This window comes from Oryza sativa, chromosome 7 (assembly GCF_034140825.1).
Source record: "Oryza sativa Japonica Group chromosome 7, ASM3414082v1".
Lineage (NCBI taxonomy): Eukaryota > Viridiplantae > Streptophyta > Magnoliopsida > Poales > Poaceae > Oryza > Oryza sativa.
Window position 1 is genome coordinate 18,734,440 of NC_089041.1, and position 17,482 is coordinate 18,751,921.

Here is a 17,482-nt window from a genome sequence, read left to right on the forward strand (position 1 = left end):
TACTCTCTTCATTCAAGTTTGATGGTCATATTCTGGCTTCGCACCAAGACCAAACACGCTTATAATATTCCTACTAATCTAGTACTCTAGGCCAACACACCTGTGGCAACGCTTTGGCACCAACACAACCAAATTGTTGTTGCCACATCCTTGATCGTATGCTTCTTACCCATAGCGCTTGTGATCACACGCGAAATTTAACTGTTTTACTATGCCTTGCAGCTATTTTTGCCTACTAAAGATGAAAATTAGTAATTAGCCATTGCCCATGCAACCTAAACCAAAACAAAATTGAAAGAGCAGATCAAATAGCCCTATTTAAATAGCACTTGGTTGAAGAAAGGACTTAAGTTTTCAATTCTTTTCCTCCCTACCTGGCTGCCTCTACCACCGAACAACGAAAGTAACAGATGATCTACTCTGTAAATTATCACGGTGAGCAGACAGGAGCGATGGTAAAGAAGAGTTTGTCGTGGATGCGTTGCTGCACATGGTGGATTAGAAAATGAGTGATAGAAGACTTATCGGTATGATCTATAGTCAATTGCAAATATGATTACTTTCTCGTGCATACATATGCAACGGGCTTTTACGAAGTACTCCCTCCGTCCCATAAAAAACTTAATCATGTGTTTAAATTTGAATATATATTATGTCCAGATTTAAATCTAGGATTTGGTTTAGTACTCATGAAACGTCCACGTGGTGGTTAATTAATTTCGTGTGCGAACTAAAACGACTAATCCGACAAGACTCAACGGGCTATCAAATGAAAATCCAGATTCTTTTATACAAGTGTGAATGATCAATCGTGAATGGAGAGAACAGAGGTGGTGGGGGAGCCGGGCAGGTGGGCAATGGCATCCGAGTCACCAAGTGGGGCCCACCTACCAACCACCGTCCACGAGTGTGCCGCCGCCGCCGCCTCACATCCACTCCACTCTCTCTCTCTCCTCTCCCCCGCAAATCCCCCCCAAAAAAAAAAAAAACCCGCCACCGCGAGCACGCCGCGCGCCTGCTTCCTCCACCTGCGCCGGGCGAGAAGATGATGCTCCCCCGGCTCCTCCTCCTCGTCGTTGCCTCCGCGCTGCCGCTCGCTTCCGTCGCTGCGGGCGCCGTCGGCGTCGGCGAGGGGTTCTGCTCGGCGGAGCCGTCGGCGGCGTCGGGCGGCTGCTCCGGCGTGCGGCCGCCGCTCTACTGGAAGGCCACCAACCCGACTCTGGCGCCCGCGCACCTCCAGGGTGAGTGAGCGTGAGGCGGAGCGATACGTCGCGAGTTGGATGGAATCTTAAAGATTATTGCATAAATAGGTGCTCTGGATTGCGTCACTGCAGTGTTTTTTTAGAACTGCAATATCGTGATATTGGTTCTGGATTTGGAGTTACTGTTGTGGAGTATGGATGTTGATGCTGGTTGAGACGCTCGGGATAGTGTTTAGTTCGTTCAGTTTCACGATGATACCATACTCTCTAGAAGGAATTTCTCTGTGAATGGTGTGGCTTGCTGTCGAGAATTAGGCTGTGAACTAGGTAGGTAGTAGTAGGTAGTCATGTGGGACTGAAATAGAATGGCATATGATATGCACGCTCGTCAGTTACTCCTTTTCGTCGAATTGGATTGGCCGAGAAGATTATCTTGTATTCCCTTGCTAAGCACACTTTAAAGATAATTTATGTTTTATGCTTCTGTTTTACTTATTACACGGTGAATGAGGATATCTTCTGAGCTATTTTATCGTTTACTCATGTAGGCTATCTGTGTTTCAGAAGAGGATGCGTTCCTTTTCCTGTTCCTGCTAATTTTGTTACTTTTCTGTATCTCCAGATTTACCTGGCTTCACACGTAGTGTTTACAAAAGGGATCATGCTTTGATTACACCAGAGAGCCATGTATTCAGCCCTTTGCCTGACTGGTATTGGCCACCTTCTGTTGTACTTTCTCTTTGCTTTCCACAACTATGTAATATCATTTATTTACTCTTTTTTTTTCAGGATCAACACATTAGGAGCATATTTAATTAGTCCAGCTATCGGGGCACATTTCACAATGTACCTGGCAAAAATGCATGGTATGCAATTTCTCCCACCTACAAAGCATAGGTAGAAATGTAAATGATAGCAGAATATTCAACAAGTTCTCTTTGAGGTCCGAGTTTGGTTTCTATTCTAGGAATTCAGAATATTTTGTTTGCCACAGAACCATTGGATTAGCAAGAACATTTTTTTTTGTGTGTGTGGATTCATTTCGGCCATTGGGCCAAGAATGCCTAGCTCCCAATTAAAAGCTTGTATTCTTATTATTGTACATCGGTACATGTTGTGTTCAATCTTATCAAACTAATCTGTTGACAAGATAGAGAGTTCTTATTTTATATGTTTTATTTGCAGATGGATCAAAATCAGCCCTACCACCAAAAGGTGTTGAAAGGTTCAGTGCTTCTCACTTAGTTAGAATAGCAACCATTCACACTTGTAATCATCACTGTTTCAAAGAACAGAATGATTGGGTCACTCCTAGTCCTAGCCAATAAATGTTGACTGTGATGCACATCCAATTAAGTAGCTCATTTGTCAGCATCCTATACTTGACTCGACTTGGTTTTTCACCATCCAGTTAATGGGTTTCCACTGGTCCATGGTAAACAATTTTCAGGCTTATCTTTGTACTCCAAGGAAGCATTCTATTGTCTGAGGAGAGTGGGAATACCCATACTCTGCTGGTAAGATTCGATCAAACTTAGTATCTGCTATTTTGTGAATATCTAGTTATTTTTTCACTATACTCTATGTTCGTCGTATTATGTAAGTGTTAATCCACTTTAAACATTTCTAATTCCATGACATAACTTGATGGGATCATACGACATAGTTTTCAAAGTTTAGAGGCAGCCTAAGCCAACTGCGGTTGACAATATTTTTAATTGCATGAAGATGATTTACAAAATGTGCATGGGCTTTTTAAGATCATTTCTAATCATTACTAAGGAATACCTGAAGAATAGTATCAACCATGTTCAGAAATTCCATTGTAGTTGAATGAGATTTTGCGACATGGTGTATCCGGATTTGTCTATTCCTGCTTCTGTTGTTATATTGGCATAACATGTTTGAACATAATGCAAATTAAACTTATGGATGATCAGTTGTTAAATTTGTAGGGTGATGTTATTAAAATTTTGTCAAAAGACAATAATATAAATATTATACATGATAAAAGGGTACTAAATATGGGATACTGATGTTTGTAAATTCAACAGAATTTCCATTGTTTGTCATAACTGAATGAATGGAACTCCCACTTGTTTCTTGCATACTCCTGCAGTAAATGGCTTAATTCTTTTCATGATCCTGATACTTGATTGTTTTAACTTGATCATCTTTTACCAGCTTTAGAGAAGTAAAGGTTGCCTAGCATTAATATGGTTTACTGATTGTGTAATTGCTGAGTGCAGGTGGACTCTTATGCCTATCTTCCTGCAAACATGAAACACTCTGTGATCTCAGATGAAGTAACTACCCTTGTAATCTTTGAGAGGAGGTACAATGGTTAAATGGCACACTTTCATGTAAATTTTGTTTGTTTTTTACCACTATTTTTTTTAGGGAATGCGCATAATCCATGCGCATCATTTGTTTTAAGAATTTTTACCACTATTATTGACCTAGCTGACTAGCTGAGTGATCTTATTGAATAGCTGAAGTTCTTCCCATTTTGGTAGGCTTTTAGTCGCTAAGACTGGATTAACTTTTGCAATATAAATGGATTGGCTTAAGGCCAATTAAGTGGTTGATGAACAGTATTTTTCCTTTGTCTTCTTTTTGTTGTGAATATGATCTGCACATCTCAGACAATTATTGTTTTCCGTCAATGATTTAGTTTTCTCAGTTTACATTTCTCATTATTTAATGAATATATTTGTTTAGGTACACAACCATTGAGGGTTACCATCCTGATCTCATTGTTGGATCAACTGATAAGCAACCCCTTCTTGAAACCCCAGGAGAGGTACATTCTGGACCTGTGTGGTGGATACCGATTATTTGCAATCTCTAGGCATCTAGATAAATTGGTTTGCCTGCCATTTGAGTGGTACGCCTTTAATTTATACTATGCATTTTCAAGAGGGTTGGAATAAACTGGTTTCAGTTTTCAATTTATATCATTTGGCCTTGTGTTGCCAATATTGTAGAGTTTTTGCTGTGACATTCATATAGATAATTGCTGTTTTTTCCCCTGCTACAGACAATATTGTAGTACTGTTTTTTGCTGATATATATTCTGCAAGCACTTACATGAAATTCTTGCCTCTTTTTTCCAATAGGTATTTGAGTTGAGGAAGCTGCTACCCACTTCTCTGCCTTATGACTTTAATATCCATGTAAGTCTGATTAATTTGGGTTTATTGTTTAACTTGGTGTGTATAACATCATTCCACTGAATGTGAGTGCCCATAAATTTCGGCAAACCAAGCATTAGATTCAAGCTATTTGTTCTCCTAGTTATTCATTGAAATAAGTGTAATAAGCTATTGTGTTGTATAAGAACTCAAACTCTGAAACACTGGCAACCTGAGCTTGCAAAAGTCATTACTTATCAGAGTCTTTAAACTTATTCGTAGGTTATTTCTAGACTACAAAGGAGCTAAACTTTTTCTGATATCCTTATTTCTCACTTGCAGATAATGGATTTTCAGCCTGGGGAATATCTTAATGTGAAGGTTTGTGAATATTTTAATATTTCTTAGGAGATTTCAGACCTAATGTGCTAGTACCATGTTTTAAACCGTGTTCATATTTTAATTGTCTATTAGATTAATTACAAAGGGGCTCCCACCAGAAAATCTGCAATGTGTGAACTACATTCTTGGTCATGTCACTAGTGACTAGCCACTATGCACCCATCACATTCTGAAGCTGCTTTTTTTTTGGGGGTTAATTATAAACAGGAGGTTCATTACAATCAACATGGGTTGCTGCTTTTAGAGGGACAAGGAATATACCGATTGGGAGACAGCTGGTAAGGATGTGATCTAAAACATTTCCTTTTTTGTATTATTCTTTTTTTTCCTTTTAGGCTTTATTTGGTTGTGCAACGTTCAGACTTCAGAGTCCCAGGTTCCCAGCCTTGTTTCCTCCTGGGACAAGCTGTTTAAGGAAGATATCATAATCTTATTTTAATATAAGTTCTAGAAGATGTGTACTGAGTACTGTATATAGATTAACGGCTCATTATTGAGCTTGACATTTACAAAATATGGGTGCGTATGAGCCTAATCTACTTCATGGCACTATTGTCATGACTCATGTGTTTCTGCTTCCATCCACTGTCCTCAACATTTTTTTAGAGGCCGCCCTTCACATCTAAGTATATGCTTTACTGACAGTTGTAACATTATAGACTATATTAGTCTCCTACTTAGCTGATTACTGAATATTTGTTCTGTTTGCTAATACAGGTACCCGGTGCAATCAGGGGACACCATTTGGATGGCACCGTTTGTGCCTCAATGGTTAGTATCTGTCAACATAGTGTTTATCATTCATGGAATTGGCTTTTGTAGGCAGCTCATCACCGTTGCCTTGCTGTTCCAGGTACGCTGCCCTTGGAAAAACCAAGACGAGGTACTTGCTGTATAAAGATGTCAATAGGGATCCACTGATATGAGGAATGCAACATTTCCTGACCGATGGTAATAGATCAAATTGGAGAGCTATTACGCTGGTCTTGAAGAGTCCCTGTGGAAGATGATCTCAGAAAAAAATAAATCTTCTTTCTCGCTGATGAACCCTTCAAAATGATGAATCGACGCAAGAATCTCAGATCTGTACATGGAATGGTCAAGCTACCCACTTGTTCTTATTGGTCAATATGAATTCAGAAAAAAAGTTGCTGTACTATTTTCTGGACAGAACTGGGCTATGCTGTGACTCTTCGGAAATCTGTATTGGCTAACCCCTTGAAATGTCGAAATAATGCGTCGCTGTAATGAAACCAGGTACCTGATTCCAAGATTAGTGCCTTTTTTTTTCCTTTTAATTGCAGAGCATCAAATATGTGGCGACATGTCGAACATCAATGTTTGGGTATCTGAAGATGCCTTTTAAAAATGGAAATGAACTGCTTTAACAATATTTGCAAGAAGAAACATGATTACTCTTTGGCTTTATGAACTCCAAACTTATGAGCTATGATTGGTTTATGCCTTTATGTTAAGCTTGATCTCCGAACTATGAAAGGGCATTATTCGTGCTGTCAAGGGAAAAAACTAAGAAGGAAATGCAAGTTGTTGAAGAATAATTACATTATGCTTACTTTTACTCTCTTGAAATGCCGTGCCAATCTTTGCCAAAAGGAGATGATAGAAAACATAATATTCTTAATCATAAGGGGATATACATGCATGATGTGTTGATAAGTGTGTCCCTGCCACATACTCCCTCCATCCAACAAATCCAACCTAATAAGAATGAGACATAAATAATTTAGTACAACGAATATGAATCTGAACATGAGTATATAGGTTCCAGATTCTCCCTACTAGGTTATGTTCCATATTTGCCTGGTTGGATTTTTTTTTTTAAGGGAGAGAGTTCTCCACTCCATTAAAAAAATCAACTTAAGACGGGGTGAAATATAACCTAGTACAGTGAATCTGAATAAGTCCTAGGTTATATTTTATCCTTGCCTAGATTGGATTTTTTTGAATGGAGAGAGTGGTACAGGAGAGGCAACTATATTTTTTTATTTTGTAAACTTTTTAAATAATACTCCTCCGTCTCAAAATAAGTGCACTCCTCTAGTTCAATTTTAAAGAGTAAATTACACAAGCGGTCCTTAAACTTATAACGAAGTTTCACTTAGGTCCATAAACTTGCAAAATGTGCATCGAGATCTCTAAACTTGGTTTAATGTATCATCCCGGTCTAAAGCTGCGTTTGACCATAGTCTTGCCTATGTGGCATGCTACGTGGACGATGATATGGAATTTTTTTCTCCCTTCTTCCTTCTTTTTTTCTCTCTTCTTCTCCCTTTTTTTCTCCACTTTGCCTCCTTCCTCTCCCTTCTGCCGCTGACAGGTGAGACCCACCTGTCAACGCCCCGCGAGGCTGGCGAGGGGGTGGGGAGGCCGGCAGCAGCAACGATGTCATCGACGGGAAGGAAAAGGAGGAGGGAAAGGGGAAAGGCCCCCCACTCCAGCCTGCTGCGGCAGCTGCTCAAGTTCAACAAGCTCACCTCCTCTTTCGCGGAGCTCATTGTCGGGCCCTGCCGCCCCGCTACCGCCATCGAGCTTGCGCCCGCCCTGCTCACGCTGAGCTCACCGACGCCTCCCCCTGCACGCACGGTCGCGTTCGGCGACCCCTCCCCCCGGGGCGCGGCTGGCGACACTTCCCCTTGCGCGCGCCTCGACCGCTTCCGCATGAATGACGCGCCGCCGCCCAACGAAGTGCGCCGCCCCCCCTCTTCGCCCCCCTCCAGTGCGGCTTGCAAGGCCGCGCCACCCCCGCTCATCACCATCGTTCTCGTCTTGGGCAGCGGCGGAAGAGGAAGTAGAGGGAGAAATCATATGTCGCCGTTGGCGGCGGCCGCCTCTCCCTCTCCTCCCCCCTGGGCCTCCGTCTGCGGCTCCTCTCCTTCTGCCAGCCGGCGCCCGAGCACGCGCGCCGCTCCTCTCCTCACCGGCCACCACCCGCGCACGCGTGCTGCTTCTCTCCTCCCGCCGGCCGGTGCCCAAGAACGCACGCTGACCGTCGCCGGAAACCTCGTCCACCACGCAAGGTGAGGAAGGAGAGAAAAGATGGGGAGAAAAAAGGGGAAAAGAAATTTAGCCATATCATCGTCCGCGTGGCATGCCACATAGGTAAGACCACGGTTAAACCAGGCTTTGGACTGGGATGATACATTAAACCAAGTTTAGGTATCTCAATGCGTATTTTGCAAGTTCGTGGATCTAAGTGAAACTTCGTTACAAGTTTAAGAACCGCTAGTGTAATTTACTTAATTTTAAACATAATTATGAAAAAGTATATTCGGATCATCATGTCATATTCATCGGAATGACAAGAAAATACCATCACGTTGGTTACCAAGGGTGTGATAAGGATTTAATCACGTAGCATGGCTAAAGGTTTATTTTTGCAAACATTTAATAATGTTAAAAGGCACATTTGATGGGTAGTAGTGTTTAAACTTTAGGTGGATTCACTTGCAGAAGTACGAAAAAGGAAACATGATCTACTTCCTCCGTTTTTTAATAGATAACGCCGTTAATTTTTTCTCACATGTTTGACCATTCGTCTTATTCAAAAAATTTACGTAATTATAATTTATTTTGTTATGTTGTTTTATCACTTATAATACTTTAAGTGTGATTTATATCTTATACATTTGCATAAAATTTTTGAATAAGACGAATGGTCAAACATGTGAGAAAAAGTCAACGGCGTTATCTATTAAAAAACGGAGGTAATATTAAACTGTGGTGTTATTTTCTCCTGAAGATGAAGATGAAGTTTTTTTTACGCAAAACGAGGTGGTATTACCGTATGATTGATTGAGTTTTAATTATTATAAACTTGAAAAATAGATTAATATGATATTATAGAGCAACTTTTATATAGACAGTTTTCGTACGAAATACACCGTTTAGCAGTTTGAAAAAGTGCCACTAAAATTTTAATCTTAATTCAACTCTTGTTGAAAAAAAAACGAGACCTAAGTAATATAGGAAACAAGTGCTTTGTGCTAGCAGCACGCATTGAGGATAGATATCAACTGTCAACCAAAGATAGTACATGACTATGATTTTTCTTTGTATTAAGCTGAGTTCTTTTTAATAACTTGAAACGGTTTAATTTTCTCTTTTTCGTTAGCACTTTTTTAGAAATGCTAAATGGTACATTGTATGTAAAAGTTTCTATATATATATATATATATATATATATTTTTAAAAATCTTCTTAAGTTTAAAATAATCGATACACTATTAAGCATGAGGTAATGACTCTTCGCATTTTCGTGCCCGGAAAATCAACGACCATCCAACATAATCAAAATAGCCCTTAGGCTATGTTCTTCAATTTCTTTCCCAACTCATTTCATTCTTTTTAGGCAAACTTTTTATGTCCACACGCTTCTCAAACTACTAAATGTGTGTTTTTTTAAAAAAAAAATTATGTAAAAAAGTTGCTTTTAATATTATAAGACTTTTTAGCATTGCCCACATTCATATATATATATATATATATATATATATATATATATATATATATATATATATATATATATATATATATATATATATATATATATATATATATATATATATATATATATATATATATATATATATATATATATATATATATATATATATATATATATATATATATATATATATATATATATATATATATATGCGCGCGCGTGCGTGCTTAGATTCATTAACATTTATATGAATGTTGGCAATGCTAGAAAGTTTTATAAACTGAAGCGGAGGTATTACTTAATTAATCATGCGTTAATGAGGAACACCCTTTTTTCGTGCGGGAAGGTGGAGTTTCGCAAACTCAGCCTTAGTCGTTGTTTGCTGTATTAACGTGCACTAAAATACTGTAGGAGACATTTTCACGCAAAATGTAGCCGGAGTTGGTTCTTTTCTTGAAACTGGTCACATGGCTAGGTTTTTTTATTTTCAAGCAGAATCAACATACTATTTTTCTTCTTTTAGTTGACAAGTTCAACCAGATGGTTTGATCGGAATTTTCGAAACCATAGATGTTATATTTTTAATGTGACACCGCTTACAAGAATACTATATCAATATATTATTACCATTCCAATTAGTTCCTTACCATCGTATCATTTCCATCCCTATAATAATCTAAGGTTGCGTTCGTTTGAGGGGTTGTTAAACAAAACGGAGCTGTGAATTAGTATATAACTAATTAAATATTATAAAAAACCTAATAAATAAATTAATATAATTTTTAAAAGCATTTTCCTACATAGATTTTTCAAAAAAAAACACACAGTTTAACTGTTTAGGAAACGTCCACGTGAAAAACGAGACACATACACAGTATACACTAATTCAAACAATATTTCACTCATGATAATAAAAATTCAAATCACAAACTGCACTTCCCCTCAAATAATATCGAAATTGATGCTTGACCAGTCAACACTACTTAATCACACACACCACCCAGAGCCAAACCAGATTAAATCAAGGTCGGGGGTTGCCTTGCCTAAACCAATACAAACAAGCTGCTAATCCAAAATCAATGTCCCGTCCGATCGCGAGATCGCGATCGCAAACTGGCAAAATCGCACCCGCAAAAATATCTCGGCACGAGTCGACGCGACATTCCAATAGCAGCAGCAGCAAGCAGCATTCGCATTGGCCTTCGCGCGCTTTTGCGTTTACACCCCTCGCGCCCCCTCAAAATTGCAGACGCCCCCCTCCCCTCCCCTCTCGTGCTCTCCTCTCCTCTCCTCTTCCTCCTCGCCTCGCGTCGCCTCCTCCGCGGCGTACCCTAACCCTAGCCTCGCCTTCCCCCCAATGGCGCGTCACGCGTGAGGAGCCGCCGCCGGAGCAGCAGGAGCGGGAGCGGGAGGGAGGGAGGAGGAGATGTACAAGCAGGGGGGAGGAGGGGGAGGGGGAGGGGGAGGCGGAGGCGGCGCGGGGCTGGACCGGAAGCGAATCAGCGACGCGCTCGACAAGCACCTCGAGAAGGCGGTCGCGGCGGCGGCGGCGGCCGCGTCGCCCTCGACGTCGAGGGGGTCGGCGGGGGGGAGGGGCGGTGGTGACCACCAGCGCCTCGTCGTGCCGTCCTCCGCGTCGTCCATGCCCAAGGGACGGTGCTCCGAAGGTGACGTCACGCGCGACGCGACGCGACCGACTCGCCTTCCCCCTCCTCTTTTTTTTTTATTGGCCGTCTCGCGTGGCGCGTCGTGCCTGAGATTGAGAAATCCGTCGTTTGCGTGGTGCGCTGATGCGGTTGCGGCCATGGGAGGGGATAGATTGCGCTGCGGCAGCAGGGAACTGGTTCTGGATTGGTATTCCGTTGTGTTTGATATGATTAGTGATTGCATATATTCGTCTTTATGGGGATTCAGGCGGCTGCGGTAGAAATTTATTGTTTGATTTTAAACGTTAGGATTAGGATGTCTGCGGAGCTTTCCTAAGAGGGAACCATTCGTCACATGTGGTGTTTGATCGATGGCATGAGCTTATGAACCTGTTTGGAACTATAGAACTTAACAGGGAATAACTAATTTGACGTAGGAATGTAATTGATTGTTGATTGTGGATTTTCATTAGCGGCGAAGTTGTTGGAGCGTTGGAGGTATTGTGACTGGTTTGCAATGATCTGTTTAATGTATCCTAAATGTGTTGAAGACTATGAAAGTTGATTTATTTGTTCTATATGTGTGTAGAGATGTCAGTTTAAGTTTTTTTGGAGGTGTTTCAGGGTTGTGTTAATTGGGCTGTTGTTTTGATGATGTTTGAAGATGCTGATGTAGGATCTTATTGAGGAAGTGTTTGCTTGTTGTATCCGATTTACCATCTGCTTGTTTCAGGCATAGACGCATAGTTAATGTTGTGTAAAAGCACACAAATGCCTTAAATGGCCTTACCTCCCATTGGGCTTTCCATATGTGCACCGCAAAAAAGATTAACGGCATTGTCTAACATCACTTATCTTCATGATTTTATATGCAAATACAACGCGTGGCTTAATTACGTACAAGAATAACAAAAACAACTCCAAGGACAACAAAAATAAAAACAATCCTGAAATTTTTTGCATGTGTTGTTGATTTAAAGGTTAATTGAAATTACATTCCTGGAGTGGTCTCCGTTACCAAAACCAAAAATCAAGTGGCCCATACGATCAGTAATATCTTATTTTTATGCTTCATTGATTGCTTAAATTTGGTTCCATTGCCCAGTTCTTTGCATGAATGTTGCCAGTCGGGTTGAGGAGTCCATTAGTTTAATTCATCTATGCTATTGCGGGTCTAACTGGAGTATAACTTTTAAGTTTTTTGAGGTGTTGATTAAGCATGCTATGTTTTATTTCAGATTTGATACTGTGTTTACAGGTATGCTGCATTTGCATCATTGTTTGTAAAAGCCTTTGCATTGACAAGTCCATGCTTGACATTGCAGGGGAGTCTGAATCTGATAGTGAAGCATCAGATGTTAGTGGTTCTGACGGAGAGGATCACTCATGGATTTCATGGTACTGCAGTCTAAGAGGGAATGAATTCTTCTGTGAGGTTGATGATGATTATATACAAGATGACTTCAACCTCTGTGGGCTTAGCAGTCAAGTTCCATATTATGATTATGCTCTTGATCTCATTTTAGATATCGAATCTTCTCACGGTAAATGTTCCCTGTATTTACGTATGCAAATGAAACAAATGGTGGATGTATTTGAGCAAAAAATGTTTCCTGTATTTCTTCCTTGATCTGCTTAATAGTTGAAACTGGTATCTTGTATTGATGATGTCCAAACAGAGGTCAACTTAGACTTTTTAAACAAAAGTACATACAATTCTTAGATATTTGTTCAACTCTTAAGCTAGATATTAGATATTGTGGAGTACCATGACTAATTTAAGGTACCTCTCCTAGAAAGAACACAAAACATAGATGTTCCTTTTTTTCTCCTCGAATTGATCTCTGTTATCAACTTCTATGATTATGAACAAATAACCAGTGCAGGTCAAAAGGCCTTTTCTTTTACTGTTAGTTATTGTGCTTTTGTATTCTGGATGACCGTCTCTTTTGCAACTCTGCATATGGCTGCACCATCATGCGTTACTTGTCGTTTGCTCCTTGATAGTACCCATAGTACATGCTTAGAAACTTTCTGTTCTATTACATGGAAAATTAATTCTCACTATTATTAAACCTTGTGATTTTGTTTTGTTCTTGGTCACCTGTTTAGGTGCCCTAATGTTATTAAGAGTGATGTTGCTAATAGATTGCTTTAGGTTTCTGTGGCAGTAAATGGTGTGGTAGTAATTAGCAAGCATGGAGAGGATATGTGTGTTGTTTTGTCTGCTATTTTAAATGCCATAACCCATCAGTAATGTAACACAGCCTTCTTTATGGCATCATAATGCAGTAGCTCCCTTTAATCCATGTTCTCTTTTCTACTGTTCTCATTCTTTTTGCTAATGTTTCTTGATTGTGTCAATATGTAGGTGACATGTTCACCGAAGAACAAAACGAGCTAGTGGAGTCAGCTGCAGAGATGTTATATGGGCTGATTCATGCACGATACATTTTGACCAGTAAAGGATTGGCTGCAATGGTACCTTTCTTTGGTATTTATATTGTTGTACTTCCGATTTATGATAAATTGACAGTTGTTAATATTTTTTGTCACAGCTGGAGAAGTACAAAAACTATGATTTTGGAAGATGCCCACGAGTTTATTGCTGTGGTCAACCCTGTTTACCAGTTGGACAATCAGATATACACCGATCTAGTACTGTGAAGATATACTGCCCCAAGTGTGAAGACATCTACTATCCACGGTCCAAGTACCAAGGCAGTATCCTAACCACTCTCTTATCATACTGTCTATATGAGCGTTCCTTTTTTGTTTTTCTCTGGAAGAAAATAGAATTCCTTTGGATTTCCAGCATTACTATATTCTAATAGTTTTGCCCTAATTCGCTGATAGGAGTGGTTGGCAAATGCTTTGACAAGTTTTAACAGGCAGACATATACAGTTGTTAGGACGACTAATATCAATACTAAGGACATAAACAATTCAGTAATCTTTAACGCATGGTCTTTTGCTTTCTTAGTGTTCTCAGTGCCAATATATATTATCGCTTATTAGATGAAGTCCACACACTCTCATCTGTGTTACATTGATATCATAGTTACATAGAACTGCCATTTTGTTGTTATATTCTGCTGTTTTCTTGACCATGTTCAGACATCGACGGCGCATACTTTGGGACAACATTCCCGCACCTGTTTCTGATGACGTACGAGCACCTCAAGCCTCAGAAACCCTCGCAGCGCTACGTTCCTCGTGTATTTGGATTCAAGCTCCACAAGCCATGAGGCGGAGACTGGAGTTTTGCAGGGCTTGGAGACACCCTGGTGGACTACTGCAAGAGTGGGGGGCATTTGCCAGCGATGGTCTCTATCATGCCGCCACTGCCACCTCCACAGGCCTGCCGCATGCATGCACCTTGGCAGGCAGGCCCACTCCACATTCGAAGTGTAGCTATAAAAAGACATCAATCGATCAATGTTGTAACGTAATTCCAATTGTTCTTTAATTAGCGAATCTGTGGGATCCCGTAATTCTAAAGTAGCCGATGTTGTTTGTGCCTTGATTAAAATGGTGTGCTGCCCCAGGCATTGGTTTATTTTATCTTGTAAGTTGTAAGCAAGGTTCATGCCTGCAATTGGAAGGCGAGGGATGACAGGGGCAGGCCGGTATTCTGGTCCATATTGATCTGGTATTCTGTTGCTTGCTCGGAGTATCCACACAATTCATCATCATGGTGGATGGAAGTGATGTTCAGTGCTCGGTATTCTGGTAATTCTAGTAGAATTTTATTTTAGAATTATTGTAATGGTTTTAGGCGCCTTCCATTTTTCAATCCTCGGCCTTTTGAACTGCTAAAATAAGAGTAGAAGTGTTATAATCATTCATTTATTTACTTTGCTGCTGGTCATGAACCGTGGCTGTAAAAAGACTTCCAAATTCCAAAAAGGCCTTGTTTAGTTGGGGAAAAAAAATTTTGGTTTGGTTGTCACATCAGATATACGGACACACATTTGAAGTATTAAACGTAGTCTAATAACAAAACAAATTACTGTAGAATTCAGGAAACTACGAGACGAATTTATTAAGCCTAATTAATCCGTTGTTAGCAAATGTTTAGTGTAGCACCATATTATCAAATCATGACGCAATTAGGCTTAAACGATTCGTCTTGCAATTTACACGCAATCTGTGTAATTGTTTTTTTCTACATTTAATATTCTATGTATGTGTTCAAACACTCGATGTGATTGCGTGAAAATTTTTGTTTTGGGGACTAAATAGGGCCTAGCGATAAGCGATAAGCGATTCTCCCAAGTCATCCAGGCCAAATTATTTGGTCTCATACAACTTTTCTTGATTAATAAAAATAAGTTATTTGGTCTTGTACTGTACTACCAGATAGACTTTGTAAGGAGAGCCAGCCAGCAACTTTAGACTGTGACAGGGACTCGAAGACACAGGGAGAATGGGAGGCTAGTGGCATGAATGGTTGCTTTCAGTCTGAGAGTCAGGTAAGCTCAAGCTGGAGGCAGTACCAGCTGGTCATAGCACAGTACAAAAAGTACCCTTTTTTTGTTTTTTTTCTCCCATCAGTTCGACCAGGCAAGCATATACTCCTACCAGGGAAACCTAGCAAACTACTCCCTCCGTCAAAAAAAAAAAATCTAAAACTGAATATTTATTTTTTGCGAGACGATGTTTGTTTTTTCGGGACAGAGAAAGTACTCCCTTCGCCGTAGAATTCGGTCTGCGCGTATACTTCCTGACTTGTTAAACAATGTCTTTTTTTAAAAGAGAAGTTCTACGAAAACGTTAAAAAATGCTTTTAAAAATTATATTAATCATTTTTAAGTTTGAAATACTTAATACTCAATTAATTATGTGCTAATGGTTCACATCGTTTTGTGTATCTTCTCAATCTTCTCCTTTCCCTCCTCTCAAACACTTCCTAAGGATGTGTTTAGATCCAGGGGGTAAAAATTTTTGCCGTGTCACATCGGATATATGGACACACATTTGAACTATTAAACATAGTCTAATAACAAAACAAATTACAAATTTCGCCTGTAAACTGCGAGACAAATTTATTAAGCTTAATCAATCCGTCATTAGCAAATATTTATTGTAGCACCACATTATCAAATCATAGAGCAATTAGGCTTAATAAATCCATCTCGCAATTTACACGCAATCTGTGTAATTAGTTTTTTTTGTCTATATTTAATACTTCATGCATGTGTCCAAACATTCGATGTGACAGGGTGAAAAAACTTGCCAGGGGAACTAAACAGGCCCTAAGATTTTTTTTGTCTTTCCCTATTGTCCCAAAATAAGTTATTTTTGAGCAACCATTGTACCGAAGTTTGTGAAAATAGGGGATAAATGTATTGGGAATAGATAGAGAGCAATAATTGCATTGGGGTTTGATAAAATGAGGATATTGTAGTCTTTTTTTTATATTGGTATATGTGGGATATGTGAAAAATAAACTTATTTGAGACATAACTACTACCTTCGTCCAAAATATAGTAATTTTTAGCTATATATCTGAATATGCTCTTATCCAGATAAAGATATATAGCTAGAAAGTTGTTATATTTGGGGAGTAGTACAATTTTCGACCAACAGAGACATTGGTGCATTGCTTGGACCCATATAATTAGGATGAGTCAGAGACATTGGTGCATTGCTTGGACCCATATAATTAGGATGAGTCACATTGTTTACGATCGATGGGTAGCAGATAGGGATGGAAGGAGAATCAAGATCTAACAAGTCAATGGGGTAGGAGATAGGTATGGAAGGAGAATTGAGATCTAACAGCTTACAGCTAGTGGGAGAGGAATGGAGACAACTCCGCTGTTAAGAGACGAGAACTAGCGACACATCCCTAATCTTACTAAAAACATGTTAAAAGTCTACTTACATGTGCATAATATTCGTATGCATGAAGATTTGAACCTTGGTGGGTGAAGTCATGCACCCACGACTCTACCCGCCGGTGCTTCCACTTGGTGGGATAGTTTTTGCTATTCTAAGATCCTCAATACAATGTTTTTAAAAAAATCCTGAGTACCATGAACTTTAGAAAGCAAATCCTTCATATTTGCCTTAAAAAATATGATCCCTTATTCACTGCCTCAGATTTCAAGGAAGGAGACATTGAGGTAAATAATTAGATAAAATTTCAGGATATTTTTCCTTAAAATTTGTGCCAGTGAATAGACAATATCCCCTACGGTAATTTGAGACTAATGAAGAGGAGTAATTTCCTCTTACCAAAACTGAAGCTCCAAAGATGTGGGAGATGATAATACATGGAAAATATATCGAAGTCACATGAGGTTCTGGAGGTAGGATTGACTTTGCTTAATCATGCTTAACTTTAAAAAGAGCTGTTTGATGCTCTCATATCCCAAGATCAATTTACACCTTCACCTCTCGTGGGCATGCCAATTAGCATAGACTTAACCATTGTTTAGGATGAATAGAAAAATACTACCTCTATTTTTATAAAGATGATGCCATTGACTTTCAGTGTAACGTTTAACCATTCGTTTTATTTCAAATTCTAGTGTAAATATGAAAAAAAAGTTATTTTAAAGTTATGTTAATGATAAAAGAAGCCACAAAAAAATAAATGATACTTATATAGTTTTTAGTAAGAAA

At 39.4% G+C, this 17,482-nt stretch overlaps 2 protein-coding genes across 3 annotated transcripts; both read left to right on the forward strand.

Annotated features, from left to right (window-relative positions):
* Positions 1-941: 941 nt before the first annotated feature.
* LOC4343286 (probable (S)-ureidoglycine aminohydrolase) lies at positions 942-6,166 on the forward strand. The gene is made up of 12 exons (NM_001403061.1): positions 942-1,241; positions 1,825-1,912; positions 1,992-2,068; positions 2,388-2,427; positions 2,653-2,719; positions 3,452-3,537; positions 3,924-4,005; positions 4,322-4,378; positions 4,679-4,717; positions 4,946-5,016; positions 5,456-5,509; positions 5,592-6,166. Exons 1-12 carry the CDS (start codon positions 1,046-1,048, stop codon positions 5,662-5,664), a joined length of 930 nt encoding a protein of 309 aa, NP_001389990.1. The 5' UTR covers positions 942-1,045; the 3' UTR covers positions 5,665-6,166.
* A 4,309-nt stretch (positions 6,167-10,475) lies between these two features.
* On the forward strand, positions 10,476-14,491 carry LOC4343287 (putative casein kinase II subunit beta-4). 2 transcript variants are annotated; one of them, XM_015791936.3, is made up of 5 exons: positions 10,476-10,870; positions 12,175-12,393; positions 13,221-13,330; positions 13,408-13,573; positions 13,967-14,491. In XM_015791936.3, the coding sequence occupies exons 1-5, from the start codon at positions 10,630-10,632 to the stop codon at positions 14,095-14,097; spliced, it is 867 nt and encodes a 288-aa protein (XP_015647422.1). In that variant the 5' UTR covers positions 10,476-10,629; the 3' UTR covers positions 14,098-14,491. The 2 variants fall into 2 exon arrangements, with proteins under 2 accessions (XP_015647422.1, XP_015647423.1); XM_015791937.3 differs by having other exon boundaries at positions 13,408-13,570.
* The last annotated feature ends 2,991 nt before the right edge of the window (positions 14,492-17,482 follow it).

Excerpts from the sequence above, each read along its gene's own strand:
- LOC4343287 (XM_015791936.3), top strand. The coding sequence starts at position 10,630 with ATGTACAAGCAGGGGGGAGGAGGGGGAGGGGGAGGGGGAGGCGGAGGC. Across the intron at positions 12,394-13,220 it reads AGATATCGAATCTTCTCACG|GTGACATGTTCACCGAAGAA; the intron begins GTAAATGTTCCC and ends GTCAATATGTAG. Across the intron at positions 13,574-13,966 it reads ACGGTCCAAGTACCAAGGCA|ACATCGACGGCGCATACTTT; the intron begins GTATCCTAACCA and ends GACCATGTTCAG.
- LOC4343286 (NM_001403061.1), top strand. The coding sequence starts at position 1,046 with ATGATGCTCCCCCGGCTCCTCCTCCTCGTCGTTGCCTCCGCGCTGCCG. Across the intron at positions 5,017-5,455 it reads TACCGATTGGGAGACAGCTG|GTACCCGGTGCAATCAGGGG; the intron begins GTAAGGATGTGA and ends TTGCTAATACAG. Across the intron at positions 5,510-5,591 it reads GCACCGTTTGTGCCTCAATG|GTACGCTGCCCTTGGAAAAA; the intron begins GTTAGTATCTGT and ends TTGCTGTTCCAG.